The sequence below is a fragment of the Procambarus clarkii genome, chromosome 90 (assembly GCF_040958095.1).
Source record: "Procambarus clarkii isolate CNS0578487 chromosome 90, FALCON_Pclarkii_2.0, whole genome shotgun sequence".
In the NCBI taxonomy this organism is placed as follows: domain Eukaryota; kingdom Metazoa; phylum Arthropoda; class Malacostraca; order Decapoda; family Cambaridae; genus Procambarus; species Procambarus clarkii.
The window spans coordinates 5,016,386-5,042,494 of NC_091239.1; the positions used below are offsets into that span (position 1 = coordinate 5,016,386).

At 37.9% G+C, this 26,109-nt stretch overlaps 1 protein-coding gene and 1 long non-coding RNA gene across 2 annotated transcripts in view; both read left to right on the forward strand.

The window, feature by feature from the left end:
• LOC138359244 (uncharacterized) overlaps nucleotides 1-26,109 on the forward strand; it is a 597,135-nt gene that overhangs the window by 68,858 nt on the left and 502,168 nt on the right. The gene's annotated exons all lie outside the window — the stretch shown is intronic.
• LOC138359366 (caspase-1-like) lies at nucleotides 1,566-24,149 on the forward strand. Its single transcript, XM_069318494.1, has 6 exons — nucleotides 1,566-1,682; nucleotides 4,340-4,460; nucleotides 9,038-9,216; nucleotides 18,014-18,149; nucleotides 18,884-19,036; nucleotides 23,861-24,149. Exons 1-6 carry the CDS (start codon nucleotides 1,578-1,580, stop codon nucleotides 23,944-23,946), a joined length of 780 nt encoding a protein of 259 aa, XP_069174595.1. The 5' UTR covers nucleotides 1,566-1,577; the 3' UTR covers nucleotides 23,947-24,149.

Sequence of the window (26,109 nt, forward strand, 5' to 3'; positions counted from 1 at the left end):
TTTCCCCAATAATAATGCCAACTAGGAAATTGGACAGGTTCTCCTTCAGTAAAACGTAGGCTTAATACAAGATCCTTTCCATAATTTTACAAAAGCAGGATGCTAAGGATACTATTTGACTTGTATAAAGTACTTCAATGCAAGACTTAAAGTGAAGCATTTGCTTCCTGCCTGTCTTCACTGTGCTCCATGTTGGAGTGGCACAGTGTTCAAACCCTGTTCAGGCATTTAGCTGGTCAGAGTGGAAGTGGTATAATTATCAGTGAACAAAATGTTTACCTTGTTCAATAGCAGGACTATCAGTGTTTTCTTCATATTGCCATAAACTCAATTACAATCATTCTTTGCAACACTTTGCATTCTTCTGCAGTTGGCCACCAACATTCGTGTTATCTTATCTTGAGGTTATCTTGAGATGATTTCGGGGCTTTAGTGTCCCCGCGGCCCGGTCCTCGACCAGGCCTCCACCCCCAGGAAGTAGCCTGTGACAGCTGACTAACACCCAGGTACCTATTTTACTGTTACCTAGCAGTAAAATAGGTACCTGGGTGTTAGTCAGCTGTCACGGACTGCTTCCTGGGGGTGGAGGCCTGGTCGAGGACCGAGCCGCGGGGACACTAAAAAGCCCCGAAATCATCTCAAGATAACTACAACTTGACATTTACGTGGACCTGAGCTAGAAAGGGAAGCCAACACTCATGAGAGACATTACTAGCTCCTTGTAGTTTGTGTGGGCCTTTGCTAAGGCCAATTAAGGGTAAGGAAGGTGGCCAAGATTTTTTTTTGTTTATATATACAAGAGTTCTTACGTTTCTATAAAGTCATTAGTACGCATAGCGTTTCGGGCAGGTCATTACCAATATTTTTTTTCTGGAATACCACCCGCCAAATCGTCAACGTATCAATTAACAACTTGATGAACAAAGTCGTAGAGATAAGGATTGGTACCTAGTCAATCCTTCCCGGCCAAGATACAAAACCAGGCCAAATCGCTTGCGAAGCGTAGGGCGAGTGTTACCATCGGGGAATGTTATCTGGCTAATACAGAGCTTGAGCACGAGTTTCTCTCCACCTCCGGAAACAGAGGGTGAGCAAAGAAATACGATTGTGTAGTGGCCAAAGGCTTGGTAGTACCCAGAGCATAGGTTCAAATCCTCCTCAAGGCTCCTACTGATTTTTTCTTGTAGCGTGAAGTTTCCATATAACCAACATTGAATTTCTTTAGAAGAAATCTCATCTGGAGCAGAGACATGAAACTCACTTGCGGAAACACCAGGCACATTGACTGTGTTCACAATAACTCTTGCACTCACTACATTTATCTTATTTATGGTGGAATAATTGCTATAATTTTCAAATCATTTGGCACAGTGCCAGTTTCTCATACTTTCTGGTATATTCTCCTCACCAACTACATTTCCTTTGCATTAGTGTCTTTAACAATTTCTGCATTTACAGTCAGGTGCATTATCCTGCAACCAATGATTTGTTTACTGATAGTAGTCCTATTATTGTAGTCACATTTATAAATCTAATCTTTACTTTTCAGGAAAGAGAAGTTATCTAGAATAGCTAGAATGCCTGTGAGACGTGATGCTGTGCGATACGACGGGCATCACCTTCAACGTGGGCACTGTTTGATATTTAATCATCGTATATTTGACTCCTATACTGGTTTTATGGTAAGTAATTACAGCAGTATTTCAAGAATGACGACGTATTTAAGAGCATTCATGTATTAATTTATATATATCGTTACCGCTTTGATAAAATGAAGATATCTTATATCTTTTACCAGTTCAGTTTATACATTCTGGGCTGGAGTAAAGACTTCTTAAAGACTAATTATCGCATTATAAGAGTGCCTCCTGTGAGGGAATGGTGTTCTCTCAGCAAGACTTGTAACCCCTTGGCTGGCGTGCAATTTGGTGCAATGCTACGCACTTAGCATTGGATATCAATTCTAAGATATCACCTTTATCTTAGAATACAAGTTCCTCAGGTAGGGTATGGGGTGGTTATACCTGCTAGTTATACCAGCAGATGGCAGATCTCCCTTCACCACGAGGAAGATATCAGACACGATCCTTATCTGGCCAGATATCTTCAAGAACTTGTGCCGTTGCTGTAGGCACTTTACGTTGTTGATAACCTCTGTGAACGGCTTGCATGCCTGTCTTCGCCTTGCTGCACTCTGTGATGCTCCAACATTAAAGTAATCTCGGGCACTTCCTTATTATTCACTACGCTCACTACATTTTTCTACACAGTAAATTAAAACATTGGCCTCCAATTGTTTGGCCAAATGTTATACATTTCCAACATGCATATTCTGTAGCCATTTGTTTGTCACTGTTATTCATAGTACCTCAGTTTTAACAGTCTCTCCATATGACCATTTTCCAATGGTTTTACCTGGAGAGGGTTCTGGGAGTTCTTCTATTCCCCCAAACCCGACCCGAATTCAGGCTTGACTTGTAAGAGCTTGGTCCAACAGGCCATACAAGGACCAACATGATCCATGACTTACATGGTCCAGTACCAAGATGGTCCTGCACGGTCCGCAGGCCCATATATCCACTAGTGCTGGTTGGTCCAGCACTTCTTGAAGAAAACTATCCGGTTTACTCATAAATACGTCCACGTTTCTTCCGGAAATATTTCTTATTCTCGCTAAGAGGATGTTGAACAACCGTGAAGCTCTGATGTTTGCGCAGTGTTTTCTGATTGTGCCTATGGCACCTCTGTTCATCACTGGCTGCATTTTCTTCCATGTCATTCACTCCAATATGTTTATGTCATTCACATAATATGTCATGTCATTCATGTCATTCACTCCAATATGAACTTCGGTTTAACTCTTTTGACCATGTCGTAGCTCAGTCGATTAAGACAGCGTCTGGGATACTCTTGGACGCAGGTTCGAATCTTCGTCACGGCCCTTGTGGATTTGATGCATCACGCTATTGTGATTTCTGTGTGTAATGCCTGGTCTGTAGTGTTGTTAGCCCAGTGACCCTCAACCGTTCCTGATACGAGAGATGACTAAGCTCTGGTAAGTAAGTAAGGGCGAACTTGCCCTTCGGCTGTGGCAACACCACATGTTGCTCGGTGTGACAAAATAAACAGTTTCATATGTAGATATGATGGAAGAAGATAGGCTCTGGAAGCTGTTCATCAGTTGATTGACAGTTCAGAGGCGGGACCAGAGAGCCGAAGTTCAGCCTCTGCCAGCGCAACTTGGTAAGTACATGTGATTGTGTGAAGTGACGAGGAATGTGTAGACGGAGCCAAACGTTCACGCATCCCAGTTATATTAATGTTAATCTTAGTGTGCTACCGGCATTGTTCTGATACCTTATTTATTCATGTTTATAATTATAGTGTGTTGTGGACATTATCAGCTATGATGTATATTCATGTATATCAGCAATTATAGTATGTTGTGGACATTATGTGGACATTATGTGAGCCAGGCTCACAAAGCGCGTTTGGGAAAATGCCAAACTGACAGTACACACCAAGGCACAAGTCTACATGGCATGTGTGGTGAGTACACTTCTCTACGGCTCGGAATCCAGGACCCTGCGCTCTCGCCAGGAGAGACGGCTTAATACCTTTCACATGCGGAACCTGAGACGCATCCTTGACATCACGTGTAAAGACCACGTCACCAACAATACAGTACTAGAGAGAACAGGAGTCCCTTCAATGTTCACTCTCCTGAAACAGAGACGCATGCGATGGCAGGGACATGTCACACGCATGGTCGATGGCCGCATACTGAAGGACCTCTTGTATGGAGAACTGGCATCAGGAAGGAGACCCACCGGAAGACCTCAGCTGCGTTTCAAAGATGCCTGCAAACGCGACCTCAAGCAGATGAACATCGATACCAACACTTGGGAGGCAGCAGCTGCGGACAGATCTGCCTGGAGATGAAAAGTGCAGAAGGGACTCCAGCAATTCGAGGATGAACTGAAGAGGATATAGATTTCAGAGGAGGATAATAGCGAAGGATAATAGATTTCAGAGGAGGTCTCGACCACTGTCAGACGGCGTTTATCTGCGCTCGCTGCAGTCGAGACTGTCATTCTCGGGTTGGCCTTCACAGCCACAGCAGGCGCTACATCTAACTAGACTACAACAAATAGACACCCAGGGCACAACTCCATAACCCCACGGGATTGACGGATGCCTACTACTACTAGGACATTATGATGTCATATATTGCATATATATTTATTGTTTATGTTTGTATGTGCAAACTTTCTTTACTAATTAAAGTTCATTGCTTAATTTGAATATTAACAGTTATATAATTACAATCATTCAACAGGAACGTCATGGGACTGATCACGACCGTGACCAAGCTCAGACGTTGTTTGAAAATTTAGGGTTTAAAGTGACGGTCCATAATAACTTGACCGTCGCCCGGGTCAAAGCTGAAATTCAGGACTGTAAGTATCTTTTACTATATATAATGTTCGTTAGACTTTTATTACATAAACTTTTTAGCCCCAAATCATCTTAACATATTTATTTTTATCATCTTAACATATTGGATTCCATAGATTTATTTACAGTACAGTAATTACATAAATATTGATAACATCGCCACCATGACCTCGATCGTGTTTTGTATTTTAATGCAGTTGAACCCCTCTAGGTTATTGTGGCTTATGCAGTATGCTTTGTCCTCAAAATTTTGTTTAACATTTACTCCCTCATTAACAAACTGATTCCGCATACAGGAATCAGGAACATAGGAATCTTGTATGCGGAGAGTAGGGACTCTCACTTCCCCTTCTATCTCATTCACACTTGCCATGTCTGTCCATCTTATTATTATCTTCCGTGCCTCAGTTAGTTGAATACAGTTTCCATCATAAATTTGTTTAGTGCTAAAAATACATGTAGAGCGCAACCTCAATGCAGCGAGCTATATGGGACAAACCCAGCGAGTGAGGGACATATTGCAACCAGAGATGCCTTCAGGAAGCATTTGTGAGAGGGAATATTTTTAAAGACAAGAAAAATACACTGCGTCACCTGTTTCTTTCTTGTAATGTTGCTTCCTTATACAAAAATCACTTAAAATGTGATTAAAGATATATTAGGTGTTAACATTTATGCTTTAAAATTTCCCATGCTCTATGGGCAACATAGAGCATGGGAAATGCTCTATGTTGCCCATAGAAATACTGTATTGATGCAGTACCCCATCAATACCTGTATCTTTTCCATTTTTCTAAGGAGGAGCATTTCTCTCCCATTGGTATATCCTCTGGTATTCTTTCCTGTACTCTTTGTAGGAGCCCACCACCAAAACAATATCACATTCTCATTTGCCCTTCTTTTCTCTGTGTGACCTATGATACTTTTCCCAGTGTGACCTATGATACTTTTCCCAGTGTGACCTATGATACTTTTCAGTGTGACCTATGAAACTTTTCCCAGTGTGTCCTATGAAACTTTTCCCAGTGTGACCTATGAAACTTTTCCCAGTGTGTCCTATGAAACTTTTCCCAGTGTGACCTATGATACTTTTCCCAGTGTGACCTATGATACTTTTCTCAGTGTGACCTATGATACTTTTCACAGTGTGACCTATGAAACTTTTCCCAGTGTGACCTATGATACTTTTCACAGTGTGACCTATGAAACTTTTCCCAGTGTGACCTATGATACTTTTCACAGTGTGACCTATGAAACTTTTCCCAGTGTGACCTATGATACTTTTCACAGTGTGACCTATGAAACTTTTCCCATGGTGACCTATGATACTTTCAAAGTACAGAACTGTAAATATTACCTCCACCTACTTTGAGTTTCTTCTCTACAGATTAAAATTTTCTAAGGTTCACCTTTAATATTACTGTTGATACGATATTAAGTACACAGATATATACAGTAAAACAAAATATTACTAACACTGTAAATATTGTAAGCATAAAGATAGACTGTACTCCATTAGGTACACTTGGTATCATGTAAATGATGAAAGGTTAGAAATAACTAAATTGATAATGCTTAAGTGTGTATATAATAGAAAAGCTGCCAGTGGAATATCTGGAAGTTTGTCTCATGTTAGTGTTATGTGAGATATGACAGAGTTGAATATCAGTAGGAGCCATGAGGAGGATTCGAATCTATGGTCCTTAATCTAACATATCAAGTAAGATGAAAAGGTACATTGTAGCAAAATGTATATCAACATATAACTAATATATAAATTAACAAAGGTGATTACACTAGTAATGATATGTCTTGTATACTAACATTGTGGAAGTTGATAATACAAGATACAGTTTAAGTTTGAAGTACAAAGTAGGAAACTATGAGGATGAAATTATATACTTTTCAATTTACTTTTAAATAAGGCATAGACATGTTTTTAATTCATTAGGCAGGGAGTTCCATAGACTGGGTCCTATTATTGGCATGGAGAGTTTGCACAGTATTAGTTTGACTCTGGGGACATCAAGGATATATTTATTTATAGTGTGGTACAGAGTTTGCTACAGTTCTGATAGCAGATTTTTGCTGAGTGATGATGGGCTTGAGGTAGTTTACAATGGTGGAACTCCATACACAGATACCATATGTCAGATAGGATAGATTAGCGCGAGGTATAGTAAGAGGAGAGCAGAGTTTGGAATATAATTGCTGATTTTAGAGAATATACCAATCTTTTCTGAGACTTTTTTGGATATGTGTTGTATGTAGGTGCTGAAGTTCAGTCTCTTGTGTATTTATAGGCCAAGGAACTTTCCCTCGATTTTATTGCTGGTGTTAACAGTGTCTATCTGATGTTGAATTTGATTTGAAGATTTATTACGAAGTTTAGTTTAGTTCATTGATTATGCACCCCATACTTATCTTGTGGGCGGTAGTGGAAAGGGTTACAGAGGCACATAATGGGCTCAGGGACTGAACCCCACAATTCATTTAGTTACAATCTTGATGAGCTAGTTATAAAATTCAATATAAGTCGTCACATCAACAATGGGTTCGAGATCGACCACAAGTACAGTTTCTAAATTAAGCAACTGACATATGTGGAAAGCTAGTGTCGCAATTGATATGTTTGTCCTGTACACTGCCCCCATCCAGTGGGCAGCGGTGGATAGGTTACAATCACTTAGTTACTACTTACAGTTAGCAAACTGGAGATATTTGGCTAAAATTTCTGATAGCAGATCATTTTGAATGAAATATTTACACATTGTTGGAACATTGGTTATAGAATTGTCTCTAAATTCACGTATCTTTTCGCACTCCATCACATAGTGACGGAGGGTGTGCGAATAATTTTGTTGACACAGCTTACATTTGGTCAGGTCTACATCAGCAGATAATGAAAATTCCCAGAGATACTTGTAACCGAGTCTAAGCCGAGCAGTAGTAACATCTAGAAGTCTGCTGATTTTATTGGATGATCCATAGATGTGTGGCTCCTCTTGCATGATAGTATGATGATAGATGGAATTACTGGATGGAATGATGGAATTATTACAAAATAAAATATATTTGGTCTTTTCTATGTTATGCAAGTTTGTTGATTGCCAACCATGAGTGGACTTTTTTAATTCATTATTTACAATATTATTTAGTGTCTGGGGGTTGGGGTCAGAAAAATTGAAGCTAGTATCGTCAGCAAATAGTATAGTTTTAAAAATGTTAGAAACATTTGGCAAATCATTGATGTACATAAGAAATAGGAGAGGTCCTAGGATGCTGCCCTGCGGCACTCCTGCTGTCATTGGTAGAGTGGGGAAGGAACGAATATAGTTCAGAGCAAGGCTTCAGATACCATACTCAGTTTATATTCATATTCAGTTTGCATCATACCATTGATGCAGTTTAAGTAAGATGTAGTTATGGTTTACAGTATCAAAGGCTTTTATCAGGTAAATGAAGAGGCCAACTGGGAATTAATTTGTTGTATTTTTTGCAACTCTTTGAGCATTGGGCAGTGTGTTAATAGATGATGGTGATTTTAAATAGATTTTGAATAGGTGATCTAAAAATAGATGATTTTAAAAGATGTAAGAAATGAAAGAATAAAATTTGAGATGATAAAAGCAATTGTTTGAGGAGAATAAAAGAAAAATTTATAGTGATACTGAAGCAAGAGACTTTAACCAGAAAAATCTTTATACTGTATTAACAGTTAAAGGCAAGGAGACAGTGGGGAGTATCTAAGTCCATCACTAACAGAAAACACTTGCTGTAAGATGAGAAAACAACCTTCGCTTAATGCGCATGATACCTAAGCATGTTTGAGATAGGATCAAATGGGTAGAGATGGGAGCAACTGAGGGACCTCTTAGGAGAGTTTCAATCCTTTAAGTGCCTCATATCTGAGAAAGGTTCCACTAGGCTGCTTTCCTAGATAACTCCACAGAAAACAATCACAAATCACAGAAACCAATAAGAAAATATCAATTAGGGACAGTTTGTAGGGGGGTTAAATTAGGGACAGATGATCGAAGCCATAGAGGGCTGCAAGGAGGATATGAACCCATTCAGAGATCGAGTAACACATGCTTTAAGTTGAGAACAAATGGTAAAAAATAGCCCAAACAACAGCTGATAAGGTCAGCCAGTGATTACTGAAATTGAGACTTTTCAGGATAGTCCAACTCGCAAATTATCAGAAACAAATACTCTATTATGTCAGAAAACTAGCTCTCTTGTGGCTAACTATTCAGTATGCCCCTTAAGGAGCAAGGTGATTTGTAGAGGTACCTATCTCTGTGGATTAACAGATCCACCATGAGCTTGATATGTTAAGCATGTTTACGAATTGCCAGTGAGTTAAACACAAACTACCGAGGTTTGCTCAGAAATTAGTATTCGTTAGACTTAACGCTCTAACTTTCAACGAGACTTGATATACATGTTGCTCTTGACGAGGTCGGAATTATAATATATATATTTTTATTATTGTCAACTTAATTATCTGAGTTTAAACTTCCAATATTTAATGCTGACGATCTAATGAAATTTATTTTTACACTCCTATTTTCAGTGGCTTTCGGTACTGATCACACAGATTGTGATATGCTAGCTGTGGTGTTCATGTCACACGGGGAACAAGATATCTTGTGGTGTAGGGATGGCCACATAAAAGCCGAGTATCTTTTTGAGAGCTTTCAAAGCGATCAATGTAAATCTCTCGCTGGAAAACCAAAGTTGTTCTTCATACAGGTAAGACTGTCATGTATAAAGCATGCTTATATACATAACATTAACCTAAATAATTAACAGCATGCTTATATAATTAACATTAACCCACAATGACCATAAATTTCTCCCACCTAAGTGGGGGAAATTTTCTGACTGTCCTGGACCATTATGAAATTGACTTGATGATGGCTCACGGTGTTCTGAAATGTACCTTTTTCATTGTGTGTATTTGTTCTAGCTATGTTATTGGAATTTTTATTTTAATACTTAAAAATCTATGCATTTTAATATAATAATAATATTAACAATGACAATAACAATAATAATGATAATAATAATAATAATAGTAATAATAATAATAATAATAATAATAATAATAATAATAATATTAATAATAATAATAATATTAATAATATTAATAATATTAATAATATTAATAATATTAATAATAATAAGAATAAGATTAAGAATAATAATAATATTTATTTACAAGGTACAATGGGTTGGTGAGATTACTTAAGATTGGTATTTTTACATTCATGCAAAGCCATTAATGGTGCATGAGTTAGTTTTTTAAACTTTGTTCAATGTCAACAAATCTTTTTTGACTAGTTGTATATGAAAAGGGCTGCAATTGTTCCAAGCTTCAGAACTGCAGCCTAAATAGAGAGGGAGATTGTTTTTCAACGAATATTACACATTTTTTATTTATTTATTTATTTTTATTTATTTATGCATATACAAGAATGTACATAAGGAATGTGAGGATACAAATATGGTAATTACAGTCTTGTAAAGCCACTAGCACGCGCAGCGTTTCGGGCAGGTCCTTAATCTAAGAAAATTTTAAGGAGGTAAATACTTGCAAAGTTTATAGACAAAAAAATGAAAACAGATTACATGGAATGAAAAAAAAAGAAGATGAGAGAAAATTATAGGTACAGTATATTAAAGCACATAGGTAGCTATGATTGATTGCAATGACAGCTTAAAATGGTAGTTGACAACAAATTGGTAGGCACAATACAGCAGAAACAATATATGATTGATTGCAATGACAGCTTGAATGGTAGTTGACAAAAATTGGTAGTCACAATACAGCATATGGCTAGCACATAAAAGAAGACAGCAATGAACACAATGATAAGGTTGTTTGATATTACATAAAAATTAGGAGATTGGGTAACACTAGGTACAGAGCAAATTTAAAGCTCGGTGTAGGAAACTAAATAGATGAAGTTAGGTACTTTTTGGTTTTGCTTTTAAATAAGGCAAAAGTTTTACAGTTTTTCAATTCACTAGGGAGTGAGTTCCATAGACTAGGTCCCTTAATTTGCATAGAGTGTTTACACAGATTAAGTTTGACCCTGGGGATATCAAAGAGATATTTATTTCTGGTGTGGTGATAATGGGTCCTATTACATCTGTCCAGGGAGAGTTTCAGAGCATGGTTTGCATTTAAGAACAGGGTTTTGTAAATGTAGTTGACACAAGAGAATGTGTGGAGGGAGTTAATATTTAGCAAGTTTAGGGATTTAAACAAGGGAGCTGAGTGTTGTCTGAAAGCAGAGTTAGTTATTATTCTGATAGCAGATTTTTGCTGTGTGATGATGGGCTTAAGGTGGTTTGCAGTGGTAGACCCCCATACACAGATACCATAATTAAGATAGGGGTAGATTAGTGCATAATATAGTGAGAGGAGAGCAGAGTTAGGAACATAATATCTGATTTTGGAGAGTATACCAACTGTCTTAGAGACTTTCTTAGTTATGTGTTGAATGTGGGTGCTGAAGTTGAGTCTCTTGTCTAGGAATAGGCCAAGAAACTTGCCATCATTTTTATTACTGATGTTAATGTTGTCTATCTGTAGCTGAATTGCATTTGATGATTTGCTTCCAAATAAGATGTAGTAAGTCTTTTCGATGTTTAATGTTAGTTTGTTCGTTGACATCCATAAGTGGACTTTTTTTAATTCATTATTCACAACATTATTTAGTGTATGTGGGTTGAGGTTTGAGTAGATAAGGGTAGTATCGTCAGCAAACAATATAGGTTTGAGAATATTAGAGACATTAGGCAGATCGTTTATATATATAAGAAATAGAAGAGGTCCTAAGATGCTGCCCTGTGGCACTCCAACGGTAATTGGTAGAGTGGAAGAAGTTGTATCATTGATGGTTACATATTGGTGTCTGTCACTAAGATAGGATCGGATGTAGTCAAGGGCAAGGCCTCGGATTCCATAATGCTGGAGTTTAAGTAAGAGGTAGTTGTGATTAACAGTATCAAAGGCTTTTCTTAGGTCAATGAAGAGTCCAATCGGAAACTCATTTTTGTCAAGGGCTGAGTAGATAATGTCAAGGAGACTAATGATTGCATCATTGGTGCTCTTTTGGGACCGGAAGCCAAACTGGCAGGGGCTGAGTATGTCGAATTTTACGAGGTAGGAATAGAGCTGTTTGTAAATAATTTTTTCAAATATTTTTGATAGAATGGGTAGATTTGATATTGGTCTATAATTGTTTATGTCCGCCGGATTGCCTCCTTTATGGACTGGCGTTACTCTTGCTTTTTTGAGGATATCAGGGAAGGTGTGATACTCTATAGATTTGTTGAACAGTAGTGCTATGGGTGGGGCAAGGGCATGGGAGGCTCTCTTGTACACAATGGACGGAATTTCACTGGTGTTCCCTGGCTTGGTTTTTAGAGAATGTATGATGGACACAACATCTGCCGGGCTGATTGGTGAAAGGAGAAGAGAGTTTGGATAGCTGCCTGAGAGATATGTGTTAATATGTGTCTGAGTCTGTGGGATTTTACTGGCAAGATTAGCACCAACCGATGAAAAGAAACTGTTAAATTCATTTGCCATTTCTAAGTCAGTTGACGGTATACCCCCATCCTTGTAGAGTTTTATTTGGTTATGTGAGTGTTGTTTAGTTCCTAGGATACTAGAGATAGTTTTCCAAGTGCTTTTCATGTTGCCTTTTGCTTCATTGAATCTATTCACATAATATGCAAGTTTTGCCTTTCTTATGATACTGGTAAGCATTGATGAGTACCTTTTAGCTACTTCCTTTGAAACTAGGCCAATCCTAACTTTCTTTTCATATTCATGTTTCTTGTTGATTGAGTTGAGAATGCCACTTGTGAGCCATGGATTGTTTAATCTTTTGTCAGTTACTTGCTTGGTAAGGAGGGGACAATGAATGTTGTAGAGGCTTAGAGTTTTGGAGATGAAGAGGTTAGCTAATGAATTTTATCATGGGTATTATTGAATTCAGAATCCCAGTTAATATTGTAAAGTGCCTCTGTAAGATTGTCTAAAGCTGATTCACTGTGTAGCCTAAATGAAAGTTTCTTGCTTTTTGGTGGTGTTATGTCCATGTTCGCTATGAGAAAGGTAGGATAGTGGTCAGTTGTTCTGTCGTAGATTATACCAGATACAAGGGGAGCTGTTATGTTTGTCCATATGTGGTCCAAGGTAGTGGCTGATGTTTGGGTGACTCGGGTAGGTTTGGTGATTGTGGGGATTAGCATACAGGAGTTCATGCTGTTAAGGAAATAGTTAACTTGAGAGCAATTTTGTTGACCAAGGTCAATATTAAAATCTCCTCCCAGAATGAAGTGGTTTTTGTTGAGATTGTTGTTTATAATAAGATTCCTTAGGTTGTCTGAGAAAGAAGCTATGTTAGTATTGGGAAATCTATAGATGGCTCCAATAGTCAAAGAAGATTTAAGGGATTTAATTGAAAACTGAGCAAAAGTATATTCACAGTAGTCATCTCTGTCACTAATAACACTGTTGCAGATAAATGTATCTCGGTAATATATAGCTGTGCCACCACCTTTTTTATTAGGCCTACAGTTATGAATGTCTTTATAACCAGCTAAGTTGTAGAGTTGGGTATAGTCTTTATTTAGCCAAGTTTCTGTTAAAATAATGAACGATAGGTTAGTACCTATTGCTGTGAGTAATGCATTTAAATCGTCAAAATGTTTACCAAGTGATCTAACATTTTGGTTATAAACTGATAGACAGGTGCTATTTTGAAGTTTGTGTTTAGCCTGGTGTGCTGTGAAATACTTGCAATAATGATGATCAATGTGCTGGTTGGTGTAGATATGAGACAGAAGATTTTGATCAGGATCAATATCAGTGTGCATAGGATGCAGAGGGATCACGATACAAGATACACGATAAAGCAAAACACAAGAATAAAAGCAAATACAATAAAATAGTAACAATTTAGAAGTAAAATAAAGATCCAATAGTTAGCCAGGGAGGACACAGAAGTTACATAAAATAAAAAAAACAAAAAATCAGTAGAGACTGACAATATAAATGTAAAATAAAAAATAATAAGAAAAATGATAATCATAAAAAAAAAATGATCTTGAAGATAATTAGCTTAGTAATGGTTAATTAACAGGGTAATAAAAAGCCCTAGGTTTAGTGACAAGGGGATTAACTAAGAACAAATAATTAAGAGTATAAAACAGGCAAAGATGACAAACAAACAAAAATAAAAAAAATAAAAATAAAAATAAACACCTTTGGAAAGGAAAGGCAGAGCTTAAGTACACTTTGGTTGTATGTGAGACTACAAATTATGTTCTGGTTATTCAGCTGATATCCCACAGTCATCCAGGAAAGAAGTGAGGTGTGCTTCAGTGGTTATGACATAAGTTTTTCCAGAGTCAGTCTTCCTAGCTATTATTTTACCATCGCGCACAAAACAATGTTTAATAGCAGTGGATCTATTGCAAATTCCACGTAGTTTAAATAAGAGATTTTGTCTGAATCTGGTAAGACATTCGTTCACATAAACCTTGGATTTCATAGCGACTGCAGTAGTGATAAGGTCTGACTTGCGGGAGCAGCTATCTAACTTCACCCTTATCTTTCTGTTGTTTGTACCAGATGATTTGGCACCCACTCTATAAGCTGACTTAATGTCTCTTGCTTCAATTGAATAATTCAACTTAGTACGCAATTCCTGGATCACGATGGCAGTACAGTCTTCTCTGTCAGTTTCATGGGGAAAATCCTGTGATGAGATGATGACAGAATCAAGGAGCTTAAGCTGGTCTGATTCGTCTTGGGTTGCAGTGTGTTGCTGTTGTAGGGAGTTAAAATGGTTCTCTAACTTTTGTAGCATCTCTTCTTGCTTCTTAGAGGTTTCTGCTGGTTTAAAGTTAGTAACCGAGATCTGAAGAGAGCCTAATTCCTGTTCGAGGTGGCTGACTCTGGCAGACAGATCTTGGTTAATCTTGTGCATGGCCAAAGCATCACTCTGAAGCTTCATTATCAGGTCCGACTGCTCTCGGATTATAGACTTTTGGTCGTCATGTATTTGAGTCAATAATCTGAGCCATGGATTATCAGCGAGACGCTTAAAGTCAGTACATGGGGAGGCAGCTCGTTTAAGTTGCTCCATATGGTTACATAACTGTTGTAAGGCTCGAGTAAGTGACGACGCTTCAATCAGCTGGGAAGGTTTGTTATTGTTGACGCACGGAGGGTCGGTACTCCCCCCGGTAGCCCCTAAGGGGGAGACAGCCGCGTTATTCCTGTTGCTAGCTTGGCTGGTTGGGTTCATCCTGCTAGGTGTGCTATCATTCTTTGCGGCCTTGCCGAGCTTAGAGTTGTTTTGCATGGTAGCAGCAGAGATGTACGCAGCAGATGGGGTAGACTCGTTGCTATGGCAGCAGCAAGCGTCAGGTTAGCTTCCTCCAGGGAGCAACACAAATGAGGTCGAGATGAGCTAGTAGGTTAGGTTTTGTCGAATATTTCGGTCACATTTAGGTCACTGGGTACTTAGCTGCCTTCTGGGGTTGTTACATCATGTTTGGGATGTTGTGGGATGTAATAAAAATGAAAGAGTAGCAACTCCGTTTATTTTATTTGATAAGTAAATCATTAAAAGTTAAAGTCTAAGGTACTGCCATCTGTCGCTGAGGTTGACATCAACCAATTTCCTCCAAAATTGGCACCCTTTCAAATAAGCTTACGTGCAGTCAGGTGATTAATTTTCATGCAAATCGTCCGATAAACAAATAAGAAAAATAACATTAATTTTTTTTAACTTAATTTTTTTTATAAAACTAATTTTTTTAATAAACGCTATTATGATAACTGAGAGTCATAGACATGATGTCAGTTGACACGTGTTTGATGTTAATTTTTGAAAATTATGGAAAATTTTTGACACAATATTTTTTTTCTCCCTTCTATTTACGCTACGATGCTGAGACTTGGACCAAATGACACACTTTTCATATACAATTCGTCAAAAAAGTTTGATTGAAATCGAACTAGTTTTCATTAATTGCATATTTGGAACTGATGCCTCCTTAACACGCATAGCGTTTCGGGGCAGGTCCTTAAGCTAACATATCAGGTAAGATGAAAAGGTACATTGTAGCAAAATGTATATAAACATATAACTACAATATAAATTGACAGAGGTGATTACATCACCATATACAGTATGTCTTAAGTACTAATATTAGGGAAGTGGGTAGTACAATATATGGTGAAAGTTTTAGGCACAAGGAAAGATACCATGAGGATGAAATTAAGTACTTTTTGGTTTTACTTTTGAATAAGGCATAAGTTGGACAAATTTTTAATTCATTATTGAGTGAGTTCCATAGACTGGGTCTTTTTATTTGCATTGAGGATTTGCATAGATATAGCTTGACTCTGAGGATAACAAAGACATATTTATTTCTGATGTGGCGCTCATGGCTTCTATTACACCTGTCAAGGAAAAGTTTCAGATCAAGATTAGCATTTAGGATTAAAGTTTGCTTCATGTATATATCACATGAGAATGTGTGGAGTGAGTGTATTGTTAGCATGTTAAGGTATTAACATGTTTAGCATGTTAATTCCTCTGAGCTTCAGTAGTTGTCAGGGAAAGTCGAAAATTCTAGTTTGGCAAACTGGAAACTTTACTTATTAAGACTACTCAATAGCTTGGTCGTTAGATCTTCGGCCTCACAGGCGTGGGGTCCATGGTTCGAGTTTATTAGAGCCCAAGTGAATGGAATAAGATGATTGATTGATGAAGATTAAGCCACCCAAAAGGTGGCACGGCCATGAATAGCCCGTAAGTGGTGGCCCTTTTGAGCCATTACCAGTATCAAGAGCTAATACTGGAGATCTGTGGAGGTGTGACTGCACCCTGCGTGACGGGAGATGTCTGCCCCAATAAGATGAGGCACTGTTTGGGTTATATATGGTCCACACGCCAGCGAGTTCACCTTCATCAGTAAATTATGGGCCAATGCTCTACAGAATCATCACGGTGACAAAATACAACTTCACTTCCAGCATCACACTGGCAGGCGGTGTTTAACACCACCGCCAGTAACAGGTGGTAGCCTGTTATAACACAGGCTTCAGTTACATCAAGAATTAACAGACTGACGTTAATTCTGTCTCATAACTCAACTCACGTTGCTCACGTGGCCCCACAAAGTGAGGTGATTCGATGAAATATTTATGCCCAAGCTTACCAAGTGCTGTTGGCTAGTTGGGAATATAGCCTCGGCTTCCAATGACCTTAGTACAGTCACGGTAGTCGAGTTGTTAAGGAACCAGGTACGCCATGGTGCATAGTGCTCTTGGCTATCTGGGTTCGAACCCTTCTGGGGTATGGAGTTTTCAGTTGCATATTGGCTTGAGGACGATTCAAGCTAACATATGTTGTTGAATATGACCGAAAGGGTAAGATTAATGACTCTAACCCGAATCTTCTCAATATTTCTGATGCTTTTCTTCACTGTCGAGGGTAGATGAAAAATTAATTCTCCAAAATTTAATTTCACACTTTATTTATGGTCTGACGCCTCGAACCGTTTTGCAAGACACTTCTTACATTTTCAAAGACAATTTTACATATTTTGCCAATGCTAATATTCGCTTGTGGTGAGGTAATACAGGACATGATTGAGATGTATAAGTGAATCAATGGGTACATCATTGCGTGTTTTATCTTCTTGCTTCTGTGTTGGTTCAGGGTCTTGAAGTGGGTAGAATGTAATGTTCTTATTGGCTTTTGATTGCTGGTTTTTGACTTTTTGATGTGTAGGGCCTCGCTGATGTCGTGTCTCCTGTTGTCATTGTATCTGTCGATAATTTCTGTGTTGCTTGTTAAGCTTTCTCTTGTGATGGTCTGGTTGTGTGAGGAGATTATATGCTCCTTGATGGAGCCCTTTTGCTTATGTATTGTTAATCGCCTAGAGAATGACGTTGTTGTCTTGCCTATATACTGAGATCTTTGTGGCTGACAGTCCCCAAGTGGGCAGGTGAAGGCATAGACGACGTTGGTTTCTTTCAAGGCATTCTCTTTGATCAACAGCCAATAAACACATATTTACATTCTACTCACTTCAAAACCCCAAAACAGACCACTGTTTAATTCATATATATGTATGAAATACAAACAGACCACTGTTTAATTCCCTTTGACTCTCAATATTATTTGTTATATATTCACTTAACTCTGTGGGATTTTTTTTCCCTAATATACTGTGCCCTGAACAGTTCATTCCCTTTGTATTATTTTACTGTCACTTTCCATTACATCGTCTGACCTTATCAATCCTGAAATTGAACACTTTCCGCCACCATTACCAACTTCTTTACATGTATACACTTTCTGTTTCATGTGACTGCCAGAATGTCAGAACGGACAAGTTCTGTATAATATAGACTGCAGATATGTAGAGAGCTACAAACATATTTTAAATATAAATTTTCTCGTAAAATCTTCATTATTCATATCTTTGACATGATGTTTTGCAGGCATGTCGTGGAGAGCGTCTGGACACTGGCGTGACACTGGAACGCTCTCGACCTACTGATGAGACTGACTGCGGTTACTTGTCCTACAGAATTCCGGTAGCGGCTGATTTCCTAATCTGCTGGTCCACCATACCAGGTATCGTATGTATAATTGTACAGAACAGTTATCCCTGAGGTCATGAGAGCTTTGTACCTAGATGCCTTTAATATATCCAAAATATATAATGTGTGATACACTAGCCAATATGCTGTTGGGCAGTGTGTGAGAGAGTGTGTGTGAAAACAGTGGAAGTTGGGTTTGAACCAGGTGCCAGGAAGGAGGCCTGGCTACCGGTTCTTAACTGTTTGCCTTTGTTCACACGGCAATAATTGGGGACCTGGTGTAAAGAGATCTCTGGATTGTGGTCCATTGAAAACTGATAAGTTAAAGGTTAAGATAAACTATCGGGGAGGGAAGAGCTGTTAGCCTGTTAACAGGAGTCATAAATTTTCTGCACATGTTCCCTCGTGTATAAAAACTAAAAAATAATAAATATTTTCTGATACTCAAGAGGCAGCTCTTCCCTTCAGTTGTCTATGATGATTGAATAAATGCATGATATCAGTTAGCGGGTGCTCTGTGCTTAGAAAGGTGGGCATACTGGAAGACAGTAAGAATGAGACAAAAGGGAGTTTAAAATGGAACCTAAGAATAAGATTTAAGGATAAAGTGAGAAAGAATGTGGCTATAAATAATGGGAAATTGTGTATAAAGATAAGAAAACTTAGCCAAGCTTCTCAAATTACCGGGGAAATGTTTGTGAGGAGCACTTCATTAGGCCTATTCTATGAATGTGAATTTAACTTTTCTCAAACTATGATTAATTTCAGGTCATTATTCGTGGCGCAACATCTCTAGTGGTTCCTGGTTCATACAGTCGTTGGTTCATGTCTTGGGCACGGAATACACCTATGAAGATTTGCTGTCCATGATGATAAATGTCAATAGATATATGATTATTAACTACGAATCCCACTGTCCTTGTGAGTATTTCCTTTAAATTGAGTATATACGCTGGTATAGGAATATGCCTAATTCATTTATACCAATTTATGATTTATAGCAATTTTCCATAAGAATACGGTAATTATCTGTACAACAGTCAAATAAAAATCAATATGTGGTTTGATGCAGGTAAAGGTTAAATTTCTGAGCGTAGCCCACTCGATAATTTCCTCAAGTAAGCTTCAACCTCCCCAGAGGGCATCGTGGAAGCCCAATTGAGAGTCAAACCTTCTTCCAACACTAGTTTAGCAGGAATCTTTCCTAAACACCCTTGCTCCAGCCTTATAGAAAATTCCATAAGGTTCCTTACTCATCTTTAAGGATGAGTAAGGATCTTGGCCGAGTTTGCCAACTGTTGAACACTTTTATAATACTTTCTTTGTAATTTTTCTTAACTACAAAATTTTCTTTGTATCTTCCTAAAATTTGTATTAGCTAATTATCTAATACCCAAGCAGTTTTACATTTGCATTATAGCTAAATGTCATTTGATGTATGTACATAGCCACATAGGCAAAATATATAAATTTTGATTGCTAAACATGTTTCATATGCAGTGAATGTTATATGATAAACATATTTTACAATCGCTACCAGACATCTTGAGGTTATCTTGAGATGATTATGGGGCTTAGCGTCCCAGCGGCCCGGTCCTTGACCAATCCTCCTTTTTGTTACAACCCTCCCCCCCCCCAGGAAGCAGCCTGTAGCAACTGTCTAATTCCCAGGTACCTATTTACTGATATGTGAACAGTAGCATCAGGGTGAAAGAAACTCTGCCCATTTGGTATCGAACCCGGAACCTCAGGACTACGAATGTGAAGCGCTGTCCACTCAGCTGTCAGGCCCCTTGATTTGTCAAAGACATGATTTGTCTTTTTGAAAGATATCATACTGCAGAATCTTTATAGGAGACTGAATATAGATAGGTCAATAAAAAGCTTTATTAAATCTCTTGTGAGGTAGCAAATTAATGGTCACATAATTAAAGATATTTAGGGATTCATGAAAGACCTACGTGAGCTAAAAATGAACCAGTATCATTATAAACTTTAGCAACGGTTGTGAGTCCAACCTTGTTATACCTTATAGTAAGTTGAGAAACAGCAGCTGCCTGTTCTGGACAGAAATCTTCACAATTTGAGAATGTAATGTTTTTTAAATACAGAGCAATTAGTCATATTCATGAGGAAATCTTCCCATTCAATCTTTGTACAGGAGCAGTTCTAATCTTTTCAGTTATCGATAGATTGTGTCCGGAGGGTATCATACCAGCCCTTGTATAAGGTACTGTACTAATATGATTGTCAGTACAGTACAGTCCTTGATATTCCTTAGATTGTTATGTTGCTCAGTTTGTGTTCCCAAGTGATCACGATGACACCAATCAAAATAATTATATTTTGATCAGAATGGTTTTCATATTAGGAAATATAACTGATTTTAAAAATACTTTTCTCCCATACTCATATTGATGAGTTTACTTTTCACTTTACTTTAAATTTCTATCATCCTAAACCTGCTCCCAACACTATTGAGCACACTGAGCTCTGCCCTCTCTCCATATCTTAACTCAAAACTCTTACCAATACCTTTCGTCTCTCTATATAAAGCTCGCCTTTCGACAAACTAACACTCTTCGTAGCACTCTAGTTCACACTGCTCCTCCTGCTTCTAATGCTGCTGGTGTGCACTCTATTTTTGTTCGTCTTGTTCTCTCGAATACTTTGGTGAAACGTACACTAAATTACAGACTTAAGGAACACAAAAGAAGTGTTAAGTCTGCAGACACGAACAATTCTTTCTTCTGTCATGTTAGGGATTCTAATCATCCTATTGATTGAGCTTCCTCTAAAATAATCTTTCCTCCCTCTACTCTACACAGACACCGTCTTGTCGAATTGGCTCTAATACACAGCCCGCCCAACATGAACCTGAGTCCTGGCTTTGTTGCTGTTGACTTTTTCCCTTTCTCAGTATATTCTCAAATGTTCAAAACTTTCTAACAAACGTGACTTAACATAAGCCTACCCTTCCTTTTATGTCTCTTTGTCTTTATCTTGTTTCTCTTAGGATCCCTTTTTTATTCCTATTATTACACCTAATCTTCCGTATCATTTACCTTGCTCTTATCTTCTAAGATTTCCACCTCCTCACCTATCTCTTGCCTACTTAATGCCCTTGCCTCCCTCATCTTAAGAGGTCCCGACCTCTCCGTAGGGTGCAGTCGCACCTCCACAGATCTCCAGTATCAGCTATTGATACTGGCTCCAAACGGCCACCACTTACAAGCTATTCATGCCCATACCATCTTTTGGGTGGCTTAATCTTCATCAATCAGTCAATCTCGTCTAATCACTATCGACTTCATTATGGTCCAGGACGGACCGAAACGTCGTCATCTCGTCAATTTCTAGTGTGTGGTCAACTGTATAATAAATAATAATAATAATAATAATAATAATATTTTATTTAGGAAAAGTACATACATAGATGCATAGATAGGTAGAGCTAGTACATACAATACCTAAAGCCACTAGTACGCATAGCGTTTTGGGCAAGGTGAGATGGGGGAAAAACACTTAGACTAAAACTTAATTGCTTAAAGTATAAATTGCGTTGAAAAGAAATATAAAATAAAAGATAAAAAGGGGGGAACATGGTAGAAAATAGTCAATATACAAGTTGGTCAACAAACAGCATTTTTTAAAAATAGTACGACATGGGTTGACATTTAGGGGTAAGGTAGGTTACATGGAGTTAATTAGGTAGTACTTAGTTTTCATCTTAAACTGGTTGAGAGAGGTACAGCCTTTGACATGATTGGGAAGGTCATTCCACATCCTGGGTCCCTTAATTTGTAGAGCATTTCTAGTTTGATTAAGTCGTACTCTTAGAATATCAAATAGGTATTTGTTTCTGGTGTGGTGCTCATGGGTTCTGTTACAACCTTCTAAGAAGCTTTTAAGCTCAGGATTGACATTACAATTCAGAGTTTTAAATATATAGAGTACACATGAGAAGATGTGCAGTGACTTAATATTTAACATTCAGAGATTTGAGTAAAGGTACCGAGTGCTATACTGCTGCCGAGCATCAGAAACAAATACCTACTTGATATTCTAAGAGTACGACTTAATCAAACTAGAAATGCTTTACAAATCAAGGGACCCAGAATGTGGAATGACCTTCCCAATTATGTCAAAGACTGTACCTCTTCCAACAAGTCAAAGATAAAAATTAAGTACTACCTAATTAAGTCCATGTAACCTACCTCACCCCTAAATGTCAACCAAGTCTACTATTTTAAACAATGCAGTTTGTTGACCAAATTGTATATTTGCTATTTTTCTGCCATGTTCCCCCCCCCCCTTTGTTATTTTTTTTATTTTCTCAACACAATTTATACTTTAATCTCAATTAGTATTAAGTTTTAGTCGTAGTGTTTATCCTGCCCGAAACGCTTTGCGTAATAGTGACTTTAGGCATTGTATGTACTTGCTCTATCTATAAATCCTTCAATGTTTTGCATCTCACCTGGTAGGTATGTACTTACCTGAATAAATATTTGATTACATAATAATCATAATAATAATCGTAATAATAATCATAATAATAATCATAATAATTACATAATTATTACGTACATAATAAATTATAATCTGCAGCAGAAAATTCACATAGGTATGCCAGAAGATGTTTATAAAATTTGGGCAAATTAGATGTGCCCAAATTCTCTATTTGGACACGAGCTCAAAAACTATTTGCCACCCCCGCCCTAGGCCACCTATTAACCTTCCCCAGAGTGCAACCCCACAACAATTACCTAACTCCTTGGAACCTATTTTACTTCTAGAGTGAGTAGTTTTATCAGGTGAAAGGAAACGTGGCCAAATTTATTCTGTCTTGTCTGGGAATTGAACCCTGGTCCCTTGGTTCTGAGTCGAGAAAATAGACCACTGTGCTAGAGGTCTGTGCGAGGAGTTGATACTTGCAAACTTCAAAATTGCGTTTAATGAAATATATGAAATGGGAAACATTAGTGAAACTATTGATGACATTCATGGGACGGAAATTCGAATATACAGTAGTTGTGTTCTGTCCATATGTAATAAAAAAAACTCTTCAACATAATTGGAAAGGTATAGTCATGCTTCAAATGACTTCCAAACATTAAAAAGCAGGAGCAATGATTTGATTTTTCGAACACAGACAAATTCACAACAAGAATCGACAACGTTGTCACGGAGTTGACAACGTTGTTCTTATCAACTCATTGCCGTATGGTATTGTCGACATATACAATATCATATACATATACAATATCATATACATATACAATATATATTCACATATACTATACACACGACCTAATCCCCTTTCAAAATTTGATGTTTTCATAATTTCTTCCCCTCACTACAGGCAAACTTTAATTAATAAAACAATGAAGTTTATAATTATAAACTATATTAATAATTATACAATTTCTCACAATAACTGAAAAAATGTTTTATGATATAAAAATAGTGTTTTATCATTTTATGCACAGTTGGAAAGGGACCTAAATACAGTGCAAAGTTTTAGGGATAATGTGACTGCCGGATTAACGTAAAATAACATTTGAAATATGACATTATATTTATCAAAGGTATTTTAATATTTAAAGGGAAAATTTAAAGTGAAAGCATCATCTTGCTTCCTAATTGTTAATTCTGCAAATCACATCAGATTGTGTTGATTCATTGTATTTCTTTTATTTTAAAACAATGTGTAATTATTTTGTTTTACGTTTATTTCTGCAGCTAATCACCACATGCATGGAATGAAACAGACAGCCAGTATTGTCGCTACTCTGATGCGCAAGGTATACCTTACACCTAAATACTGACAACATGATGAGTGAAGAAACTCAACATGATCAGTCAGGCTTGCACTGGAGGCACCAATAACCTTGTAAGAACACGTTCAAATTTCTGAACGTGCAGATCCTCATGTATCCTTGTTGTCTGAGATAGATAAGTTCTTGTGTTGGCCAGTAAAACTCAAGAAGAAACCCTGTAAATTCTCTAGAGAAAGGAAAGCAAAAGAAAACAAGCCACTGTGGAACTTCCATCGGAGTTCGATGATGTCCCACTAGAATAGCCAGTCAAGTGGGACATCAATTAGTCTGTAAAGTCTGGCTAATAACAAGGCAAAGTCTACATTACTGTAAAACTGTATTTATATCCAGTTATTGTTGCTAATTGCTCAGTGAAAATTATACTTTTAAATAAACAAATTAAGTTGTGTAAATTAGTGTGTTCTTCTGGTAGTGAGTGTTCTTCAAGGATAAATCTAAGCATTAAATTTGAATAATTGTCTTTAATAATATCTAATATAATTGTTGTAAATTATTTTGTTAGCTGACAAGTTTAACACCAAGTGAACAAAGAAGTTTGCAGGTATCTTGTAGAGTTTGTTTTATTTTCATACAAATGAACCTTATCAGGTAAAATGTCTTTCATTGCCATGAGTGATAACATTATCATGTAGAAAAGTCTCATTACCGTGACTTTGAAGAAATTAGGTTAGAACATTTTAGGAACGTGACCCCTCTTTGTTGAGCTATTAGCATGCTTTTACCTCTTAGTATGACTAACAGATGACTTGATTTATGCATTTATTAACTGATTTCAGATAAATCTGTGGACAATAGATCTACTTTTCGTAACCTTAATAACCATAAAAAACAGATTAGTGTGCTGTATTCATAAAAAAAATTTATGTTAAGGTATGTACATTGTGCCAGTGATTGTACATTGGGTGGCTTGATACGAATGGATTTAAAAAGAAGGCACCAAGCCGGGGAGACTATGTAGCACCATCAAAGTTGCAGGATATTCAAACAGCGCTAAATGTCACCAAGGATGCCAATACGAGAACAAAAGCGCATAAGGCGAGCGATATCAAAGGTATCTGCCACCAAGGACTCTAATGAGGAAGACCACGAATTTGCAGCAGTCGCGGCCTTACGTTTGTGTGGTTTCTCCTCACCTCGGGGAGCTGCTAAGCCAAACAGAGTGACGGAGCGTAGTTCCACCCGTTGAGGGAAAGGGAGGGGGGCGGGATGGGGGTGATCAGCTGTAGTGCTTTGGCTTAGTCCTCGCTAGTGGAACTAGGCAAGCAGTATAACCCGTCCTCAACTCAAGTACATTACATCCAGCGGTCGACCCCACAGACGCATATATCAAATGAACAAATCCACAAGGACAGTGATGAGAATTCGAACTTACGCCCGGGATGATCCCAGACGCTGCATCAGGCGATTGTGCCACGACATGGTAAAAGGGCGGGCGTAAGTTGGAAACCTCGTCACGGCCCTTGTGGATTTGGTCATTTGATATATCACACTATTGTGATTTCTGTGGGTACTGAAGTAAGGGCGAAGAGGTAGAACAGCATGTTGAAAGAGCCCGAGTGCATGGGGGAATTGTGAAAAACCCTGGTTTGTGTCTCGGAGAGGCTGCAGGATCCGTGTGAGGTTAGCAGAACTTCCGGTTGCAATTCTTTTGACCATGTAGTGGCGCAATCGACTAAGGCAGCGTCTGGTATCATCCCGGGCGTAAGTTCGAATACTCATCATGGCCTATGTGGATTTGTTCATTTGATATATCACGCAATTGTGATTTCTGTGTGTACATGCTTGTTAAAAATGGGAGTCTGTACTATGGAGGATCTAGTATAAATGGATGTAGGGGCAGTAGTTAGCATTAAGAGTTATCAAATATGGGAGATCTAAAAGGCCCGGCCCCCAAGTAAAATATCCACAGTGAATATTAATTGGCTACACAATGTCAGTCTAGAGGTTGATCATAGATCTCCTACACAGGAACAATGGATATTCCTTTACTAACTTATTTATTAACCCCTTAACAACCTCCCATATACATTCACACCAATAACAATAATAATAATTACTTTACCACACTATCTTACGTTAAAAGCCTTGGTCCACATAAGCAGGAAACAAGGTTTACACTGAGAACAAGCTAGGGTAAAGTACTACTAGTGA